Below are 19,461 nucleotides of genomic sequence, written 5' to 3' on the forward strand. Positions count from 1 at the left end.
ATGCGGGGCTCGGGAGAAGATTCGGGGCTCTCGGGTGAGCAAGAGTTGTCAGGGCAGGAAGCTGGCGCAGACACGGAGGCGGCGGAGCTGCTGCCCTTTCTGATGCCCGGAGCGCGGGCAGACCTGCAGGCGGCCGCGGCGCAGCACGTGCTGGCGCTGACTGGTGCGGGCTCGGGCCGCATGCTGTTGGCACGACAGGCAGCGTTGCTGCGGGCTCTGGTTGAGCTTGCGGTGGCTCCGGCCCCGGCTCCTTCCCGCGATGCCTCCCGCGCGCTCGTGAACTTGGCTGCCGACTCCAACCTACACGGGCAGCTGCTGGCGGCGAACCCGGAGCTGCCTGCCCGCTTGCTGCTCTGCATGCTGGACCCTCAGTGGCCCTGGGCTGAAGAGGCGGCCGCAGTGCTGGCCAACCTGAGTCGCGAGCCGGCGCCGTGTGCTGCGTTGGTGGAGAAGCTGGTGGCCGCTGAGCCGGAGCGGCTGGGACTAGAGCGGCTGGTCAGTGCGCTGTGCACGCCCAGCTACAACGCGGCCGCACCCCTGCATTACCTGGGGCCGCTGCTCTCCAACCTTAGCCAGCAGGCGGAGGTGCGTGCTTTCCTCCTGGACCCTGACAGGTGAAGCCCAGGCGCCCGCGTGGGCGGGAAGGGGTGGTAGAAATGAACAAGGACAGCAATGAATAACGTATTCCAACAGGTGCGTGGTCCAACGGCTCCTGCCTCTTACGCAGTACACAGACTCCTCCGTGCGCAGGGGTGGGGTGGTGGGAACACTTCGGAATTGCTGTTTTGAGCATCGTGAGTGACAAGGAGGGGCTTGGGCCTTTGCTTGGGTGGGGCCTGGACCCTAGGGATTCAACGGACCTATTTATTTATTTATTTATTTTTATTCCCCTTTCTTGTCTCCACCTCCAGGACACCACAAGTGGTTGCTTGGGCCCCAAGTCGATATTCTCCCCTTCTTGCTACTGCCCCTGGCTGGGCCTGAAGAGTTTACGGAGGAAGAAATGGACAGTGAGTGATTTGGGTAGTTGCCTCGGGGCTGTCACAGCGGAAGAAAGGATGTAAAAGGAAGGGGAGAAGTGTGCAAATCTGGAGTCCCTTCAGAGCCTTTAAGGAGGGGATTGTCGTCAGGCGCCTTTAATCCCAGCACTTGGGAGGCAGAAGCGGGTGGATCACTGTGTCTACAAAGTGAGTCTAGGACAGCCAAGGCTACACAGAAAAACCCTGTCTCGAAAAACCAAACCAAACCAAACCAGAACAAAACAAAACAAAACCAAAGGAGGGATTGTTACACACAGAGATGAGGCTTCACCCAGGCAGGGCAGGGCAGCCCCTGAAACTCCCATTGTCACTCCTAGGGCTGCCCGTTGACCTGCAGTACTTGTCACCAGACAAGCAACGAGAGCCAGATGCTGACATCCGAAAGATGCTCATTGAAGCCATCATGCTGGTGAGCAGGGGTCTGCGGTGTGGAAGCCTCTCCGCAACACATGACGGATACCATACCATGGCATCTGAGGAACCTTTTCCGTCTCTCCCTAGCTGACAGCCACTGCACCTGGCCGGAAGCAGGTGCGAGACCAAGGTGCTTACTTGATCCTTCGAGAGCTACACAGCTGGGAGCCAGAGCCTGATGTGCGAATGGCTTGTGAGAAGCTGATCCAGGTGAGCGCAGCATCAGAAAGGCTGGGGAAGTGCTAGCAGCCAGTGAGCTGCTCACCTGTCCCTTCTGCTTGCAGGTGCTTATTGGCGATGAGCCAGAGGTTGGCATGGAAAACCTGCTGGAGGTGCAGGTACCTGAAGACGTGGAGCGACAGTTACAACAGCTAGACCGCCAAGAGCAGCAGGAGCTGAGAGGCCAAGGTGCCTCACAGACCTGAAGCCCCGGAGCCCCTTTGGCCTGAGCACCAGCTCCAGCTCCACCTTTGCCACAGGACTCTAGGGTAAATGCCCAGTAAACACTGAGAAGCTCAAAGGCACTACTGCCCAATCCTACATGCTGTTGCAACCGGCAAGAATGCACATTGTTCAGAGCTGCACTTTCGAGCCTGAGCTGGCCTGATCCTGTGCCTACGTATGAAGCAATGAAGAGCCTAGTCCCAGACAGTGGTAGGGCTGGTCTGAAAACACTGCCAAGCCCTGGGAAGCCAACTAGAGTTCTTCACTCCTGAGGACACTGAAGGGTCTGGACTTAGATAGGCTTAGAGGTATAAACAGTGCTATGCGCCCCAACCTTTGGAGTCCCTTTGCTTTCCTTGCCCAAGACCTTGAAAGACAGACCACACTTGGATCATAGGGTCTTCCTGGAAAGCTCTGCTCTTCTAGGCCTGCCTTTGGGTCACTTGCTGGGTACTGTTTTCCCTTTTGCTATCTGTTTCTCTGCTCTGCCTGCGACTCCAGGCCCTGCCTTTAGATTTTGGTTAGCCTCATTGGTCCCGGGTTGAATTGGGATTTAGCCATTTAGATAGAACCTGCTTCCTTGAACCTCAGCTGCCTCTCAAGTCACACAGGCCTTCCTACTGGGCACACCTTGCCTACCTTTGCCAAGATCCTCCTGGGTGTTCCTGCAGCATTTACTCCTGTACTATCCTGCGCCCAACATTCGGAGTCCACTCTGTATGCGCCCCTTCTTCCTGATTCTGAGGTACCATGGCAAGTCTTGCTCCACCTGTGTGAAGCTTTTGTAAGCTGTTCTCCCTCCTCAGCAATGCGTCCTTCCAGGTCCCTGGGGCCCATAGTCTCCACGGGAGTTTGCAGTGTGCCACTCCATAGCTCCGAAGCTAGACTGTTTCCTTATGTGTTTTCATGCCATGGCTAGGTGTTTCGTTGGCTGCCATGAGTCTTGTCCCCCTTCCCCCACCCCACTCCCATGATGCCTTCCAGCCCTCTTGTTAAAGCTTTGACACTCTTGGCACATGCACTGTGTAGACTGATATTTTCCCTCTGACCTAGGTCCCCAAGGAGGTAGGTACCCAAAGGCCAGCAGCTTTCCCTGTGTAGATAACTGCATCCTCAGCTATACAGAATAGACATTTTTATCTGCCCACACCCACCCACCCACCCTCAATTGACCAGATAGTGCCCAGGCATGTTCCTGTTAGGGAATATGGGGCATAGAGAGCGACGACCTGCCATGGTACGCAGGAACCCACGGCTGGTATAACCTATTCCTCTGGCACAGGCTTCCAGGTGCTGCACAGCCAGGCCAGTGACACTTTCCTGCCACTGGAGGTGCTGTAACCTTTGCTTCTGGTATGTCATCTCTCTGTCCGGTTCTGTGTCAGCTAGGTCTTCTGCCACCTGGGAATGCTCCTGTTCTGCAATGCGCCAAAACAGAAGGGTCACGTAGAGTGTTAGAGGCATTGCCTGCACCCCAACCAGTCACCTGCGGGCCATACCCCACCTGGGGCGGCACCAAGTGTAGAGGGCAAGATGTGTTCTGCAGGCAGCATCCAGCAGTGAGCAGCCACCTGCTGTAGGCCCAGGCGCGCACCCGGATGCAGCTGAAGCAGCCCTCTGATCAGGTCCCGGCACTCTAGAGGGGAGGGCTCACTGCTGGAGCCTGCCAGGAGCCCTGGCCCACAGTGCTACCCGTCTGTCCCCAGCATGTGGGGTTAGGGTGACACCGTGTCTTCTTAGCTGTGGGCCTGGTGTCTCTGGCTGACCTCCAGACCTGAGCTGGGCCTTGGAAGGAGCATGGGGTGGTGGGTGCTCACCTGGGGACAGCCCCGGGCTGAAGATGGGACCTCGACGAATCAGGTGCAGCATGCGATGGGGTTGGCATTCCTTGAACGGCAGCTTCCCGGACACCATGGCATGGAGGATGATTCCTCTGGGGGGACGCAGCTTCCTCAGGGTGTCATCCCTCCTAAGCCCACCCATGGGCCCTGCAGGGGGTACCTAAGGTACTCACAAGCTCCACAGATCAGCCTGCTCACCGGTGTACTTCTTGCTCATGAGGATCTCTGGGGCCGTATAGGCCATAGAGCCACAGAAGGTGCTCAGCAGGGAATTCCTGAGCTTCGTGTAGTTGGCAAAGCCAAAGTCTACACACAGCATGCAGGCAGGGCAAGGCAACACAGGATGGGCAGGTTTGGGAGAGTGGGTTAGAATGGTTGGGGTCAGGGAGGGAGGGAGCTCCGAGTGTATGTGACAAGAACGGTAGTGAGAAAGGAGAAAGTGTGGGTTTGGGCTATAGGTAGGAGTTGAATTCAGACTTTGTGGGACAGCTGAAGGTCAGGCCTAGGTCATAGTGGAAGCCAGGAGCCTGTGTGGGACAGGCAGAAACTGGAGGTAGGAGTCTGGAAGTAAACTGGACTGAGGGAAGTGTGTGGGCTCACCTGTCAGCTTTAGGAAGCCATGGTCATCCAACAGGATATTTTCACATTTCAAGTCCCTGTGGGGGAAGGGAATGTGGAACTGGCCTCGAGTGGGTCAACAAATACCCAGGAAGGCAGGTAGGCCAGATGGCACCCTCACCGGTGCACGATGCCAACGCTGTGGCAGTGGGCCACGGCGCTGACCAGTTGCCAGAACAGCCTTCGGGCTTCTTCCTCCTCCAGCCCTGGACAACATCGGAGGTCCGACACTGCATTGATATGCTCCAACAGGTCACCTCGGGCTGCCAACTCCAGTACCAGGTAGGAGCGCTGGCTGTTCTGGTAGGTCTCATACAACTGCACCTACCAAACAACCCCGACACCCCATATACACTGTCATCCTGAGGAAGGCTAGGCCAAGAGTGCTGGCACTGTTGGGTGTGCTAGCTCTCAGTTGCAGGGTGAGAACCAGCTCTGTGTGTAAGGGCAAAAAACAGTTTCCAGGGAGAGAAGTGGGGCACAGGGTGGACAGCAGGCATGGGAAGGACTGTCTTACTATGTTCAGGTGCTTGTAGGTGGCATTGAGTGAGGAAATCTCACGTGGCAGGAACTTTCTGGAATACTCCACGGGCGCTTCATCCATGGACACAATCTTAATAGCCACCTGAGGAAGGAGAGTGGTCAACTGCATAAACTTCTCCGAGTGGCTGGCTGAGCAATATCCTTTGGAAGGCACATGTTTGAGGGGTTGGGAAACAGAGCACTAGGAAGCTGAGAAGAAATGGAACCTACTGGGGGATGTCCTATAGAGAGGAAGCTACCTGAGAGGGCTTAGGACAGGGCTGCTGGAGCCAGGCTGGGATACACCAAGGAACCCACAGGGAAGGTGGCAGGCCTGCCTCACCATAGTGTGGTGCTTGCCCCGCAAGTCGGAGGAGAGCCTAGCATTGTGCTTCATGCGCTCACGTGTTGCATAGGCCAGGTAGACCTTGGAGAAAGCGCCAGAGCCGATCTTCTTGGAGGAGAGCAGGTAACCATGGCCCATGCATTCTCGGACCTGCTCCCCAAACATCCTCTGATCCAGCTTGCGCCGGCTGTTGCTCCTCATGGAGGACAGGGTACCACAGAAGGGGGCTTGGTGGGCCAGCTAGCTAGCCCGTCAGCCAAGGGTAGGGACACAGAGAAGCCTGACTTGTTTCAGAGGGCAAAGGAGTGGGAAGCTGAAGGCCAGGTAGGACTTGTTGACCTTTGGAGAAGGAAGCCAAGTTTCTGATGACTTAATGGGTTTAAGCCTAAGAGTGTAGGCTAAGAGTCTCGTGGGGGAGGCTACCATAGCTCTCGACTGATTGGAGAATGAAGCCTCCAATCAGGTGTAGGTTCTAGAGTAGAAGGTTCTAGAGATGCGCTTGCATTGTGCCCTCAAAGGTATTTTTTTGTTTGGTTGGTTTGGTTTGGTTTTTTGAGACAGGGTTTTTCTGTGTAGCCTTGACTGTCCTGGACTCGCTTTGTAGACCAGGCTGGCCTCGAACTCACAGCGATCTGCCTTCCGAGTGCTGAGATTAAAAGCGTGTGCTGCCACGCCCGGCTTCCTTAAAGGTATTTTAAGACCTGTCATCTCTGAGGCCATCTTAAGGCTGTGTTCTCCTTTTGTGGCATGAGAACTCACATGAAGGGCTAGCACCAGGATGAGGCCTTTGTGGGTCACTCTGCATGTGGTTGAATACAAAAAGCCTTAAAAAAAAAAAAGATTTACTTATTTGTTATGTATACAGCATCCTGCCTGCATGTACACCTGCCTGCCAGAAGAGGGCACCAGATCTCATTATAGATGGCTGTGAGCCACCATGTGGTTGCTAGGAATTGAACTCAGGACCTTTGGAAGAGCAGCCAGTGCTCTTAACCTCTGAGCCATCTCTCCAGCCCTATAAATAAATAAGTGTGTGTGTGTGTGTGTGTGTGTGTGTGTGTGTGTGTGTGTGTGTGTGTGTGTGTGTGTGTGTGTGTGTGTGTGTGTGTGTGTGTGTGGTGTGTGTGAGAGAGAGAGAGAGAGAGAGAGAGAGAGAGAGAGAGAGAGAGAGAGAGAGAGAGAGAGAGAGAGGCAGAGGCAGAGGCAGAGGCAGAGGCAGAGGCAGAGGCAGAGGCAGAGGCAGAGGCAGAGGCAGAGAGACAGAGACTACGGAGGTTTTGCATCTCCTGGAGCTGGCATGGTTGTGAACCATCTGATCTGGATGCTGGAAATCAAACTTGGACCCCTGCAAGAGCCATCAGAAAACACAGACACTTACATTACGATTCATAAAAGTAGCAAAGGGCCGGGCGTGGTGGCGCACGCCTTTAATCCCAGCACTCGGGAGGCAGAGGCAGGCGGATCGCTGTGAGTTCGAGGCCAGCCTGGTCTACAAAGTGAGTCCAGGACAGCCAAGGCTACACAGAGAAACCCTGTCTTGAAAAACAAAAACAAAAAACAAAAATATAAAAGTAGCAAAATTACAGTTATGAAGTAGCAATGAAAGTATGTGTTCTTTAAAAAAAAAAAAAAAGTATGTGTTCCTAATTGCTGAGCTATTTCTTCATCCCCTATACAAAACCTTTAAAGAAGCTAGGAGGGGGTGCTGAAGAGATGGTTCAGTGGTTGAGAGCACTGACTGCTCTTTCAGAGGACCAAGGTTCAATTCCCAGCACCCACATGGCAGCTCACAACTGTCTGTGACTCCAAGATCTGACACCCTCATACTGATATACATGCAGGCAAAACATCAATGGACATAAAATAAAAATAAATAAATTGGCTGGGTGGGCTGTCTCAAAAAAACAAAACAAACAAACAATAAATAAAATAATTGATTAAAAAGAAAAAAGCTAGGAAGGGGGCCTGGAGAGATGGCTCAGTGGTTAAGAGCACTGCTCTTCCAGAGGTCCTGAGTCCAATTCCCAGCAAGCACATGGTGGCTCAGGACCATATATACGGGGATCTGATGCCCTCTTTTGGCCTGCAAGTGTACATGCAGATATAGCATACACACACACACACACACACACACACACACACACACACACACACATTTTTTTTTTTTTTAAGGGATAAGCCTTCTAAGGATATAAAGAGGTCAAAAGAGATTGGCTGCTGTTTCATTCTTTGAGGGGCCACCAAGGCCACTGTTAAATGAGTCCAGGATTCTCTAAGCTGATCTTCCTCTACTGTGTGGTTCTCAACCTGTGGGTTACGCCCTCTTTGGAGGGTTCACACGGGTTGCCTAAGACCATCAGAAAGCATACTTATTTGTATTATGCTTCATAACAGTAGCAAAATTACAGTCATGAAGTAGCAAATGAAATAATTTTCTGGTTGGAGGTCACCACACCATGAGGAACTATATTAAGGGTCGCAGCATCAGGAAGGTTGAGAAACGCTGCTCTACTGGCTCTTGATCTTTTGACCCAGGCCAGACCTGCAGGAACCCCACCACCTGCAGCTCTCTGCAAATTTGCACACGTCTTCAGGGCAAGCAAAGGCCACCACATCTCAGACTACTCCATAGGCCATGGAATGCACTGCCACTTCTCCCTTGTTTTAAACTCCAGAGTCACAGCTGGTATTTACTTAGCATCTGCCATATGCCAGTATGCTATTCTAAGTAGTTATTTTGGGCACACACCTGTAATCCCAGAGCTCTGGGAGGCAAAGGCAGGAGGATCTCTGTGAGTTCAAGGCCAACCAGGTCTACAAAGCAAGTCCAGGACGGCCAAGGCTATAAAGAAAACCCCTGTCTTGAAAAAAAAAAAACAAAAAACAAAAACCAAACAACAAAAAAAAAAAAAAAAAAAAACAACCCTAAAAAACCAAACAAACAATACAAAATTACGTAGTCATCTTAGCAGCATCCCCCCCCCCCCCCGTCATGTCTCATTCTCTAAACACACACACACACACACACACACACACGTGCCAGAGGCAGTTCATACTCAGGATTTCAAATATGAATGGATGGGTGTGGTGTCGCACGCCTTTAATCCCAGCACTCAGGAGGCAGAGGCAGGTGGATCACTGTGAGTTCGAGGCCAGCCTGGTCTACAAAGTGAGTCCAGGACAGCTAAGGCTACACAGAGAGACCCTGTCTCGAAACAAACAAAACAAAACAAAACAAATCAAATATGAATGCGATGAAGCAATGCATGTTTTATAGATGATGAAATTAAGTGACAGAGCCCAGGCCACGTGTGAGATGCCTGCTGTGAGCTGGGGGGAGCAGCACACTAGCTAGTGGGCAACTGTCCTGAGTATGTATAAAGGCCTATAATGTGGTAGAGGTCTAATGGGCCTTGAAGACTCATGTCTTCCTGCACGGAACTCTTTATAGCAAGGCATTGGGAAAACCTGGCCTGAACTGTCAGATATGTTTTTTCATCGATGCTGTCGTGTAAATTTTTTTGGAACAAATGGCTCATAGCTACAGTCCTTGTCTTGGAAAGAAAATAAATATAGAAAATATGGAGGCAGGAACTGTCTTGTGAGTAAGCTGGAGCTTGGGCATGGGGAGATTGCTCCTGGGGATTTAACACAGGTTGGTTGTTTGGGAGTTAGGGCTGTGGGTACATGAATGATTAGATGAAGACGGATAAAGATCGGTGGCCATTTTACATGTAGAGAACAAAAGGAAAAAAATCATGTGACTCTGTCCAAGCCCCCCAGTGCCGTTAAGCTAGTGCTATCACTCAGAGTCTCTCATCTATGTCCCTTTCACCTTCCTGGCTCCCACGTGTGCCAGAACTCAAATGGAAGCTAGCAACTTCCATGTGTTAACAGGCCACATCCAGAAAGATCACACTCCTTTTATTTGCAGTGTCTTTTTAAAACCTTTTAAAAGGTGAGTGGTGGTGGTGCAAGCCTTTAATCCCAGCACTTGGGAGGCAGAGGCAGGTGGATATCTGAGTTTGAGGCCAGCCTGTCTACAGACTAGTTCCAGGATATCCAGGGCTACACAGAGAAATCTTGTCTCCAAAACAAAACAATAACAAGATTTTGTGTGTGTGTGTGTGTGTGTGTGTGTGTGTGTGTTGGCAAGTATGTGTGTTTGAGGGTGTATGCCTGTGAAGCTTAGAAGTTTTGGTTCCCTGCCCGGAGCTGGAAGTTACAGTTGGCTATGAACTGCCCAACATGAGAGAAAACAGAATTTACACTTAAAAAAAAAAAAAAAAGGTTTGGTTTTTATTATGTATACAGTGCTCTGCCTGCATGTACACTTGCAGGCCAGAAGAGGGCATCAGATCACATTATAGATGGTTGTGAGCCACCATGTGGTTTCTGTGAATTGAACTCAGGACCTTTGGAAGAACAGTCAGTACTCTTTTTTTTTTTTTTTTTTTTTTTTGTTTTTTTTTTTTTGTTTTTTGTTTTTTGTTTTTCGAGACAGGGTCTCTCTGTGTAGCCTTGGCCATCCTGGACTCACTTTGTAGACCAGGCTGGTCTCGAACTCACAGCGATTCGCCTGCCTCTGCCTCCCGAGCGCTGGGAATAAAGGCGTGCGCCACCACGCCCGGCTACAGTCAGTACTCTTAACCTCTGAGCCAGCTCTCCAGCCCGAGACAACAGAATGCGCTCTTAACTGCGGAGCCATCTCTCCAGCCCCTTTGTATTGTGTTTGCCCTCCTCCTTATCGGCACCATTACTAGCCCATCAACTCCACTGAGTCTAGCCCAGCACCTCATGTGCTGGGCCTTATGCTGAAGAATGAAAGTAAAAATTAAGTTGTGGTACATGCTGGGCAGCTTGTGTGCTTGGGGAGGGGAGGAGCAAGTGCTATGGAGGAGCACAGGTCTAGTGGGGCATGCTGGGCTGTGGCCAGAGCAGAGCCACTGTCCCCTGCAAGGCTTTTCAGGCAGGAGAGTGAGTTATCTGGGTATGAGCACGGCAGTTAATCCCCTTTATTTTCTGGCATCTTCCTGGGCCATGACCCCATCTGCAGAATGCCCCACTCTCTTGCCCATGTATGTTCTGTCTTTCTCTCCTGGACTCCATCCTCATAAGAGAAATAGATCCAACTCACTGTAGAAAAAGAATATCAGGTCCTCGTGTTTGCCGCTTGGACCGCTCAGCCTGTTGCCCTCCCAGGACCACGTCCAACCACAACTCTCTTTCCACATCTAACGGATGCTGTTAGGCCTAGCTATGTGGTGGTTGACGGTTTCCTTTTTCTCAACAGGCTTTTTTGGTTCTTTTGCTTTGAGAACACTGACTGCACTTTTCTTTTGTTTACACACAGACCTGAGTGATTCTTTTTGTTTTTTGTTTGTTTGTTTGTTTGAGGCAGGATTTCTCTGTGTAGCCTTGGCTCATCTAAGTGATTTCAACCTCTGGTTCTTTGTAGGTCCAAGCCTGCCTGTCATGTTCCTCCCCCAGCTCTCCCAGGCACAAGCCCTTACCTAACCTTTGCCCTCTTGGCGCCCAAACCAAACTCCTTCATGCTATGTTCTCTGTCCTGTAATATGCCTTCCTATTCACTTACTCGCCTCTCTCCAGGTGTAGAGGCTTTAGTTCCACCTGGCACTGGACATTACAGCTGGAAGGGAGCAGTAAGTGTACCAGGCCATGACCATCTTGATTCCCAGTGTCCTGTTGAGAGGCTGGAGGAGGACAATATAGAACATGACAGTACCCGGTGTGTGTCCAGGACAGTTACACCAAGGATGCTGTTGCTTCTCCTTTTGGGGGGAAGTGGGGGATTGTTTTGTTTTGTTTTTTCCAAGTAGGGTTTCGCTTTTGTAGTCCTGGCTGTCCTGGAACTCACTATGGCGACCAGGCTGGTCTCGAACTCATAGAGATCCACTTTCTTCCATAGTGCTGAGATTAAAGGCGTGCCGCTGAGCTTCTCTGCAGTTGGAAGGCAAGCCCGAATGCTTTCAAGAACAGCGCTTGCGCAGACGGCGCCTGGCTCTGCAGCCGTAGTCTCACTTGTCTTGTGAAGTGGTCACCGGACCGCTAGGGGGCGCGGCCGAGCACAGGAAGGAGTCGGTGTACCTAGGCGCTCTAGGGCGTGAAGCGTGAGGGCGGGCCTAGTGTGATGGACGGAATTCTGACCAATGAGCATGGATATCGCATGGAGGTGGGGCCAGATTGCCGCGCGCCAGGCCGCAGTTGGCCAGAGGGCTGCGGGGATGGGCTTGGCGCGCTGCTCCGCCCACTCTGGGACGCTTGGGGCATAGAGGGCGGCGCCCGGGCTGTTGCGGCGGAGGTTCACAGGTAAACGGCTTGTTGAGGCTCACCTTTGGTGGCGGGGGCCAGGCACCCTTTGAGGAACTTGGGCCGGAGTGCCTGGGGGCCTCCCCATCTGCAGCAGCAGGAGAAGCTGTGTCAAGGGGCGCCTCTCCAAGGTCAGCGGGCCGATGCCAGGAGGTCCCAGGAGCTTTCAGGTGTGCCCAGCGGGCTGGGCTTCGCGTGTTAACACCTGGAGGAGACCTGGGAGCTTGCGATTCAATTCTGACTAGTCAGACATCGGCGCGTGGCCCCCGGGACCCTGTCCCTGGCTGGCTGGTGGGTCGCGTGGTTCGTGTCCTAGCCCCTTCCGGGAACTCAGTGGCTCAAGACCCTAGTCCTCTGCGGGCTAGGGGCTACGTGTCTACGTCTTTGAGCTCCATAGCCGGGCCACCGGCATTCCTGTCTGTCTCTCTCTCTCTCTGAAAACTGAGCCTTAATTCGGAGACTTGCAAAGCCAGTGCGCACCGCAGCCACTAGTCTTTCTCTGTTCTCTTTTCGATTAAAGGAGGCGGTCCAGAGCAGGAGAGTGATTTGTCCAGAGTCACGAGGATTGCTAGCGCTAGGGAGAAGGCCACAAAACTCGGCCGCGCTGTACGGAGCATAGAATTCAGGCAAGGTGAGAGCTAGGTGGGGTTGCGCCAGAGGTGGCCCTCCAGGTTTGGGCTTCCGACGACGTTTCTGCCTAGTCAGTGCAGTTACGCAGCAGTACTCTGCTGTCCCCTGTATAGAGCTCAGGGTAAGTACTGGATCTAGCCGGCGAGTAAGCAGAGGAGCTGCGCGAGAGGAAGAGAGGCCGGCATCAGGAAACCTGGGAATGTGAGCTAGAGCTGCTGTTCAGGCAGAGGCCAGCTTTGAGGGAGTAGTCTTGGCTGGAGGCAGGAAACACTTTGGAAAGGGATCGTCGTAGAAGTGGAGATGAAATGGAGGAACAGCCTGCAACCCTGATTTTTGATCTAGTTAATTAAATGATGAAAATTCGGGAGTTGAGTCTGTTGGACTTGAGTGGCATGGAGACCTCCAGAAGAGGCAGGGTTGGTGGGACACCAGAGCAGAGACCCTCTGCAAACCACTGCCTGTGGGTTATTTCTTTGGTACATGTGTTTATGATTTGTTTGGCTGTGCAGTCTCTGCACCTGCAGGCCCTGGAGGCGCTTCTGCCCCCCCCCCCCCCCCCCCCGAGTCTTTACTCTTAGGCCTTAGGCTGAGATATCAGCTCAGAGAAGAAATATCTTTCTGGTCTCTGATGTCAAAAGTTGAATGACTGAGGATGCGCTGCCTTTGTTAACTTGAAACTGATGTCCAGGCAGCTGCCTTATTCAAACCTGTGTCTTGTCATATCTCCCTCCCTCTGAGTTGACTTGTTGAGGGACCCGCAGGACTTGTCAGTTTATGATCATCTGTGTGTGGAGCAGTAGATGTTTGTGCTTAAAAAGTGCTCTTTCTAGCTGGGCACAGTGGCACATGCCTGTAATCTCAGCACTCTGGGGGTGGGGGCAGAGGCAGGCAGGTCTCTGAGTTTGAGGCCAGGACAGCTAAGACTACATAGAGAAACCCTGTCTTGAAAACAAAAACAAACCAGTTTTCTTTCTTAGGGTTCACAGAGGCCCAGGTGAGAAGCAGAGTTGCTGCTGTCTGATCAACAGCTCCAGACTTCCTAATACCTTTTTATTGAGGTCAAGTGTTTTGAGTCAAAGACATCCCTGCCAGTGTCTGTATACACAGCTTGATCCACTTTGGGAAATAATACCAGGCAGGGCTTCTGTGGCTCTTGTACATACTTGGCTGGTGAATGGCATCCCCTGAGCTGGAGGGGCTCCCTTGCTTCAGGGGTGACCCAATTCCACATAGTGGCTTATTTGAGAAATTATATTCTTAGTGAATGGTGATCAATGAGCTCCTGGCTGTATTACCCTGGGACACCATCTCAAGTTCTTGCTGGTTACTCTAGAAGATGACTCTTCTCTGGGCCAATTCCTCCTAGGTAGAGCAGTCTGTGACTGCCACGCCCACCCCACCCCCTCCACCCCTCTTGCTCATCAGTACTTCGAGGCTATGTTCTATCACAGGCTGAGCCTTGTGGGAGTTTGCTAAGTGTGTGTGTGTGTGTGTGTGTGTGTGTGTGTGTGTGTGTGTGTGTGCATACTGGTTCTCCGCTCATATAAATGTAGGTGCTGTGACCTGGGTTGTGGTGATGCACACCTGGAGAGAGACAGACAGACAGACAGACAGAGAAAGCGAGAGACAGACAGAGAGACACCTTAAATATAGAAAAGAAAGACCCCCATCAACCCTATCCACCCGTCCTCTCTCGTGTTGCTTTGTTTTTGTTTTTCAGTTTGCCCCCAGCCTGACTAATACTCACACACATAAATAAATGTCTGTGTCCTAGTGTAAGAGCTTCTGCAAACGATGGGAAAGGGGCTTGGCTATTCAGACTAGGAGCAGCCACCCCTCAGGCTCCCGCACCAGTGCCAACACCCAGCACCCAAGGCAGCCCTTGTCCTCCTCATGTCGACAGGCTGTGGACAGAGCTGCTGCCTCACGCTGCTCCCATTCAGAGTCTGTGAACATAGGGGCTGGACGTTTAAGGCTGCCTGGCAGCAATCTTTCCAGCTTTAGTTAACATCTTTTAAAATGGCTCTTCTACTTTTGTTGCTGATGTTGTTCTTCTTGTTTTGGTTTGTTTGTTTATTTTTTCCTCTGCTGGAGACTAAACCCAGGGCCCTGTGCATACTAGGCAAGTACTCTACCACTGAGCTATAAACGCCTCCAGCCCCTGATTATAGCCATTCGAAAAGGTTGAAGAAGTAGTTTATTGTACTTCCACTCCCCCCAAATTAGAAGAATACTAATTAATTAATTAATTTTGGTTTTTCAAGACAGGGTTTCTCTGTGTAGCTCTGGCTGTCCTGGAAGTCACTCTGTAGACCAGGCTGACCTGGAACTCACAGCGATCTGCCTGCTTCCATGAGTGCTGGGATTAAAGGTGCCACTGCCATCTGGTGGACCTTTATTTATTTGAGAAGATGCAAACAACATACAATCAAAGCTTATCTGGCATTTAATTAACTTTTCTTTCTCTGCATGTAAAATGAGAATTGGATTCTTCTCCTTTCCTCATCCTCTTTTTTCCTCTGTGCTGGAGACCCACCATGTGGTTGCTGGGAATTGAACTCAGGACCTCTGCGTGAGCAGACAGTGCTCTTAACCACTGAGCCATCTCTCCAGTCCCTGGTCTTGAACTCTTGAACCCCACTTCTGCCTCCCAAGTACTGAGATTACAGTTGTATGCCACCAGGCTTGGCCTACTATACACTATACATAGTTTTATATGCTTTTATATCCTTAATACAGAACAAGTCCTCCTTTTGGTGTATTTTTCAAATTGTAATTGTCTGCTATTGAACATTGATTTTTCTGTAAACTGGGAATCATTTCATGCACTACACTCCAATTTATGTATTATACATCAAGAAAACTAGCCGGAGCTGGACAATGGTAGTGCACGCCTTTAATCTTAGCACTCGGGAGGCAGAGGTGGATCTCGGTGAGTTCAAGGCCAGCCTGGTCTACAGCACTAATCCAGGACAGCCAGGGCTACACAGAGAAACCCTGTCTCGAAACAACAACAACACAAAAAAAGAAAGAAAAGAAAACTGAAGACTTACAAGAGGATTTCTGATCTATTCCTTCAGGAAACAGTTAAAGATTTTTAAATTTATTATGTATTCAGTGCTCTGCCTGCATGTACGCCCACAGGCCAGAAGAGGGCATCAGATCACATTATAGATGGTTGTGTGAGCCACCATGTGCTTTTTTTTTTTTTTTAGACCAAGCCTTGACTTTTATTACTTAAAAAAGCTACATATTTATTTTGCTTTCTGACTCTGTGCTTGTGCCTTCAACACTTTCACAACGATTTTCTGCTCCTCAATAAGGAAAGCCCGCTTGATCCTGTTTCGGACACACTTGGCACACATGGAGCCACCGTAGGCCCTGCTGACGTGCTTCTTTGTCTTGGACAGTCTCATCAGGACTTTAGGCCTTACAGCACGAACCCCGCGCAGTCTGCCTGGGCACACACCGCATGCAGATTTAGGTGCTTTCCCAATCTTCTTGGTGTACAGGTAAACAATCCTGTTGCCAGGGGTTGGAGACAGCCTAGTTTTGTTAGAGGCTGTATTGTAGGAGAACCTACAACAGTATGTCAAATGCTCGACCTTTCTGAGTGCTTCTAAGCACCGTCCCTGGAAGAGCCCACCATGTGCTCTTAACCACTGAGCCATCTCTCTAGCCCTACAACTTCTTAATCTGTATGCATTTGCTCTTTTTTTCCTTGCCTTATACTATGTCAACCTGACTTTTTTTTTTTTTTTTTCAATTTTGCGAGGCAGGTTTCTCTGTGTAGCCTTAGCCTTGGCTGCCCTAAACTCACTTTGTAGACCAGGCTGGCCTCGAACTCAGCGATCCACCTGCGTCTGCCTCCCAAGAGATTTATTTATTATTTATACTGTACTCTGCCCACATGTATACCTGCACACCAGATCTCATTATAGATGGATATGAGCCACCATGTGGCTGCTGGGAACTGAACTCAGAACCTTTGGGAGAACAGATAATGCTCTTAACCTTGGAGCCATTTCTCCAGCCTGCAAGCCTGACTTTTCAACATGCTCTTGGTCCTTGAACGGAAGTGGTGCAGTGTCAGGTCCGTCTTTTTTCCACCTTTCATACATGGACATAGCTTCTCACCAGTGATGCTGATGTTTAGGATAGGTTTTTGTTTTCTTCTTTGCTCTCCTTTCTTCTTCTTTTTCCCCTTCTCCTTCTTCTCCTCTTCTTCTTCCTCTCCTCCTTTCTCCTCCTCCCCCTTCTCCTCTTGCTTTGACACAGAGTTTTATTAGTAGCCCTGGTGTTAGCAGCCCTGGCTAGTGTGGAGTTCACTACTGTATTAGCGTGAAGCAGAGAGCAAGCTGGGACGGGCTTGGCTGCCATGGGCGTCGATGTGCTCTTCTTTGCACTGTTCCTCATCGAGTTCCCTCTTGCTGTTCCTTCTGCACGGACTCCAGGGAACAGTGTCCTTCCTTCCTCTGTTGTCAAAGCCAGCAGTGGTGGGTGAAGTCTTTCTCGTGATTTGAATTTCTTCTTCAGTCTTTTCTGTCCCTTTTTTTCTGACCCTGCTGGGAAAAGTTTTCTGTGTTTAAAGACTGACAGACTGAGTTGCTTGTCACCGCTGCTACCACTTCTGGGTTTGTACCTTTTTTTTTTTTTTTTTTGTTTTTTGAGACAAGGTTTCTCTGTGTAGCTTTGGCTGTCCTGGACTTATAAACTAGGCTGGCCTCGAACTCACAGAGATCCACTTGCCTCTGTCTCTTGAGGGCTAGGAATAAAGGTGTGCGCCACCACAACCAACACACAGTTTTGTGTTTTATCTGGGCCTTTGGTTGTGTTGACCAGGAGGGCAGTTGGTTCCCACTGTACTCATTTGGGCTGGGGACAGATGACCTGTGGTGGTTATGGACTTCCCTTTGCTCCTTGGACGAGGGATACTCCTGAACACATGTGTATGTGCATCACAAACCCTGAGAGGGGTATGCCTGCCTTTCCTTGTAGCTTTTCATAGGGAAGAACATCCATCCCTTACACCTGTGCCTTGTAGGCTAATCCCAGACCTGGGACGTTGTAGCTTGAGGGTCCATGTCAACGAAGCCCCTGTATTGGGGCTGGAGAGACGGCTCCGAAGTTAAGAGCACTGTCTGCTCTGTTGTGACTTCAATTCCCAGCAACCACACGATGGCTCGTAACCATCTATAATGAGATCTGGTGCCCTCTTCTGGCCTGCAGGCACACATGCAGGTAGAACATTGTATACATAGTAAATAAATAAATCTTAAAAAAAAAAAAAACCAAAAACCTGGGGCCTGGAGAGATGGTTCAGAGGTTAAGAGCACCGCCTGCTCTTCCAAAGGTCCTGAGTTCAGTTCCTAGCAGCCACATGGCACCTCACAACCATCTAGAATGAGATCTAATGCCCTCTTCTAATGCGCACAGGTGTACACGCAGGTGGAAAACTGTATATATAATAATAAATAAATAAATCTTTAAAAAAAAAAAAAAGCCCCTGTATTTCTTACACTGTGCCCCATAACTGATGCTGTTCCAGCCACCTTGTGTCTTGTGGTCCTTTGCCTTCTCTTTGCTGGGGTACAGATGGAACTTGTGTGTTTATTTCCTGTTTATTTTGTTTTTGTTTTTGTCTTTTAGATGCTTTCCAGGAAGGAAGTAGCAATGTTGTGCTGATGCTGCCATCACCAAGGCAGAGCGCTCTGCCTGCCCTCCGTCCTCTCTGCTGTCTGGGAGTTTCTGGTCTGTTAATTTTATCTTGTTTTCAGCTCTCAGTTTCCTAAAATTTATTTTATTTTCACTTATGTGGATGCACTTATATGTATTTTATTTTATTTTATTTTTTATTTTATTTTATTTTATTTTTTTTTTTGGTTTTTTGAGACAGGGTTTCTCTGTGTAGCCTTGGCCATCATGGACTCGCTTTGTAGACCAGGCTGGCCTCGAACTCACAGCGATCCACCTGCCTCTGCCTCCCGAGTGCTGGGATTAAAGGCGTGCGCCACCACGCCCGGCTTATGTATTTTATTTTTACTTATGTGCATTTGTGTTCAAATGTTTTTATAGTGACAGTTTTAGAGTTTTGGTTTCTTAAAAACAAAAACGCACACAGACATACTATAAAAATAGAGTTTTAAAATTATTTATTTATTTTTGGTTTTTCAAGACAGGGTTTCTCTGTATAGCCTTGGCTGTCCTTTTACTCACTTTGTAGATCAGACTGGCCTCAAACTCACAGTGAATTCTGGGTGCTGGGATTAAAAGCATGCACCACCATACCTGGCCAGACTTTTACTTCTTTAACATTTTTATTCTTTGTGTGTGTATATGAGTGATTTTGTCTGCATGTATGTCTATATGTCACGTGTGTGCCTGGTGGCCACAGAAGCTAGAACAGGGTGTTGGATCCTCTGGAGCTGGAGTTACAGACAGTTGTGAGCCACCATAATGGTGCTATTAACAGAACCTAGTGCTCTGGAACAGCAGCTAGTGTTCTCAACCTCTTAGCCACTCCTCCAGTGCCCTCAGTTTATTTTTTTTAGAAATACACTTTTGGGGCTGAATGTGGTGTCATATACATGTGGTTCGTGTGCTTGGGAGGCAGAGGTAAGGTTATTGCAAATACAAGGCTGTCTTGGGGTACATACTGAGCTGGAATCAGTAGGTCTGGATAGCGAGACCGTCAAACAAGCAACCTCCAGTTACAGAAGATTGATAGCTGCGTGTGGGTGCTGGGAACTAAATGGGGGTTCTCCACAAGAGCAGTGAGTGCTCTTAAGCACTGAGCCATCTCTTCAGTCCCTTGTGATTTTGTTTTTATTTATGTGCAAGTGGCTGTGATTTGGCCACATGTATGCGGGTGTTCTTGGGGGCCAGAAGAGGGCATCAGATACCCTGGAGCTGGAGTTTACAGGTGTTGTAAGCTAGGTTTAGGAAACAGAGTATGGTCCTAATATAAGAGCAGCAAGGGCTCTTAACTGCTGAGGTATCTTTCTAGCTCCCTCTATCTTTTTTAAAATGTATTTTTAGCATTTATTCTCACTCTTTTATACCCACTGAGTCATCTTGCTGCTTGTTCTGCTGAACCTGCTTCCTTTCTTTCTTTGTTTTTTGTTTGTTTTTCAAGGCAGGGTTTCTCTGTGTAATCCTGGCTGTCCTGAAAGTCACTCTGTAGACCAGGCTGGCCTTGAACTCAGAGATCTCTTATTGCCTCTGCCTTTGGAGTGGTAGTGGGATTAATGGCATGTGCCACCACAGCCTGGCTTCA

At 49.9% G+C, this 19,461-nt stretch overlaps 2 protein-coding genes across 3 annotated transcripts; one reads left to right on the forward strand and one right to left on the reverse strand.

Annotated features, from left to right (window-relative positions):
• Hgh1 (HGH1 homolog) lies at window positions 1–1,955 on the forward strand. 2 transcript variants are annotated; one of them, XM_051159330.1, is made up of 6 exons: window positions 1–614; window positions 694–794; window positions 912–1,010; window positions 1,358–1,449; window positions 1,542–1,664; window positions 1,739–1,955. In XM_051159330.1, exons 1-6 carry the CDS (start codon window positions 1–3, stop codon window positions 1,877–1,879), a joined length of 1,170 nt encoding a protein of 389 aa, XP_051015287.1. In that variant the 3' UTR covers window positions 1,880–1,955. The 2 variants fall into 2 exon arrangements, with proteins under 2 accessions (XP_051015287.1, XP_051015288.1); XM_051159331.1 differs by having other exon boundaries at window positions 1–585; window positions 694–742.
• A 1,111-nt stretch (window positions 1,956–3,066) lies between these two features.
• On the reverse strand, window positions 3,067–5,426 carry LOC127201321 (testis-specific serine/threonine-protein kinase 5-like). Its single transcript, XM_051159801.1, is given in 9 exon segments — window positions 3,067–3,257; window positions 3,259–3,316; window positions 3,403–3,534; window positions 3,716–3,831; window positions 3,913–4,045; window positions 4,340–4,395; window positions 4,479–4,681; window positions 4,875–4,982; window positions 5,223–5,426. Coding segments are annotated over 9 exon segments (1,104 nt in total). The 3' UTR covers window positions 3,067–3,163.
• Window positions 5,427–19,461: the final 14,035 nt, after the last annotated feature.

The sequence above is a fragment of the Acomys russatus genome, chromosome 17, assembly GCF_903995435.1.
Source record: "Acomys russatus chromosome 17, mAcoRus1.1, whole genome shotgun sequence".
Classification (NCBI taxonomy): Eukaryota; Metazoa; Chordata; class Mammalia; order Rodentia; family Muridae; genus Acomys; species Acomys russatus.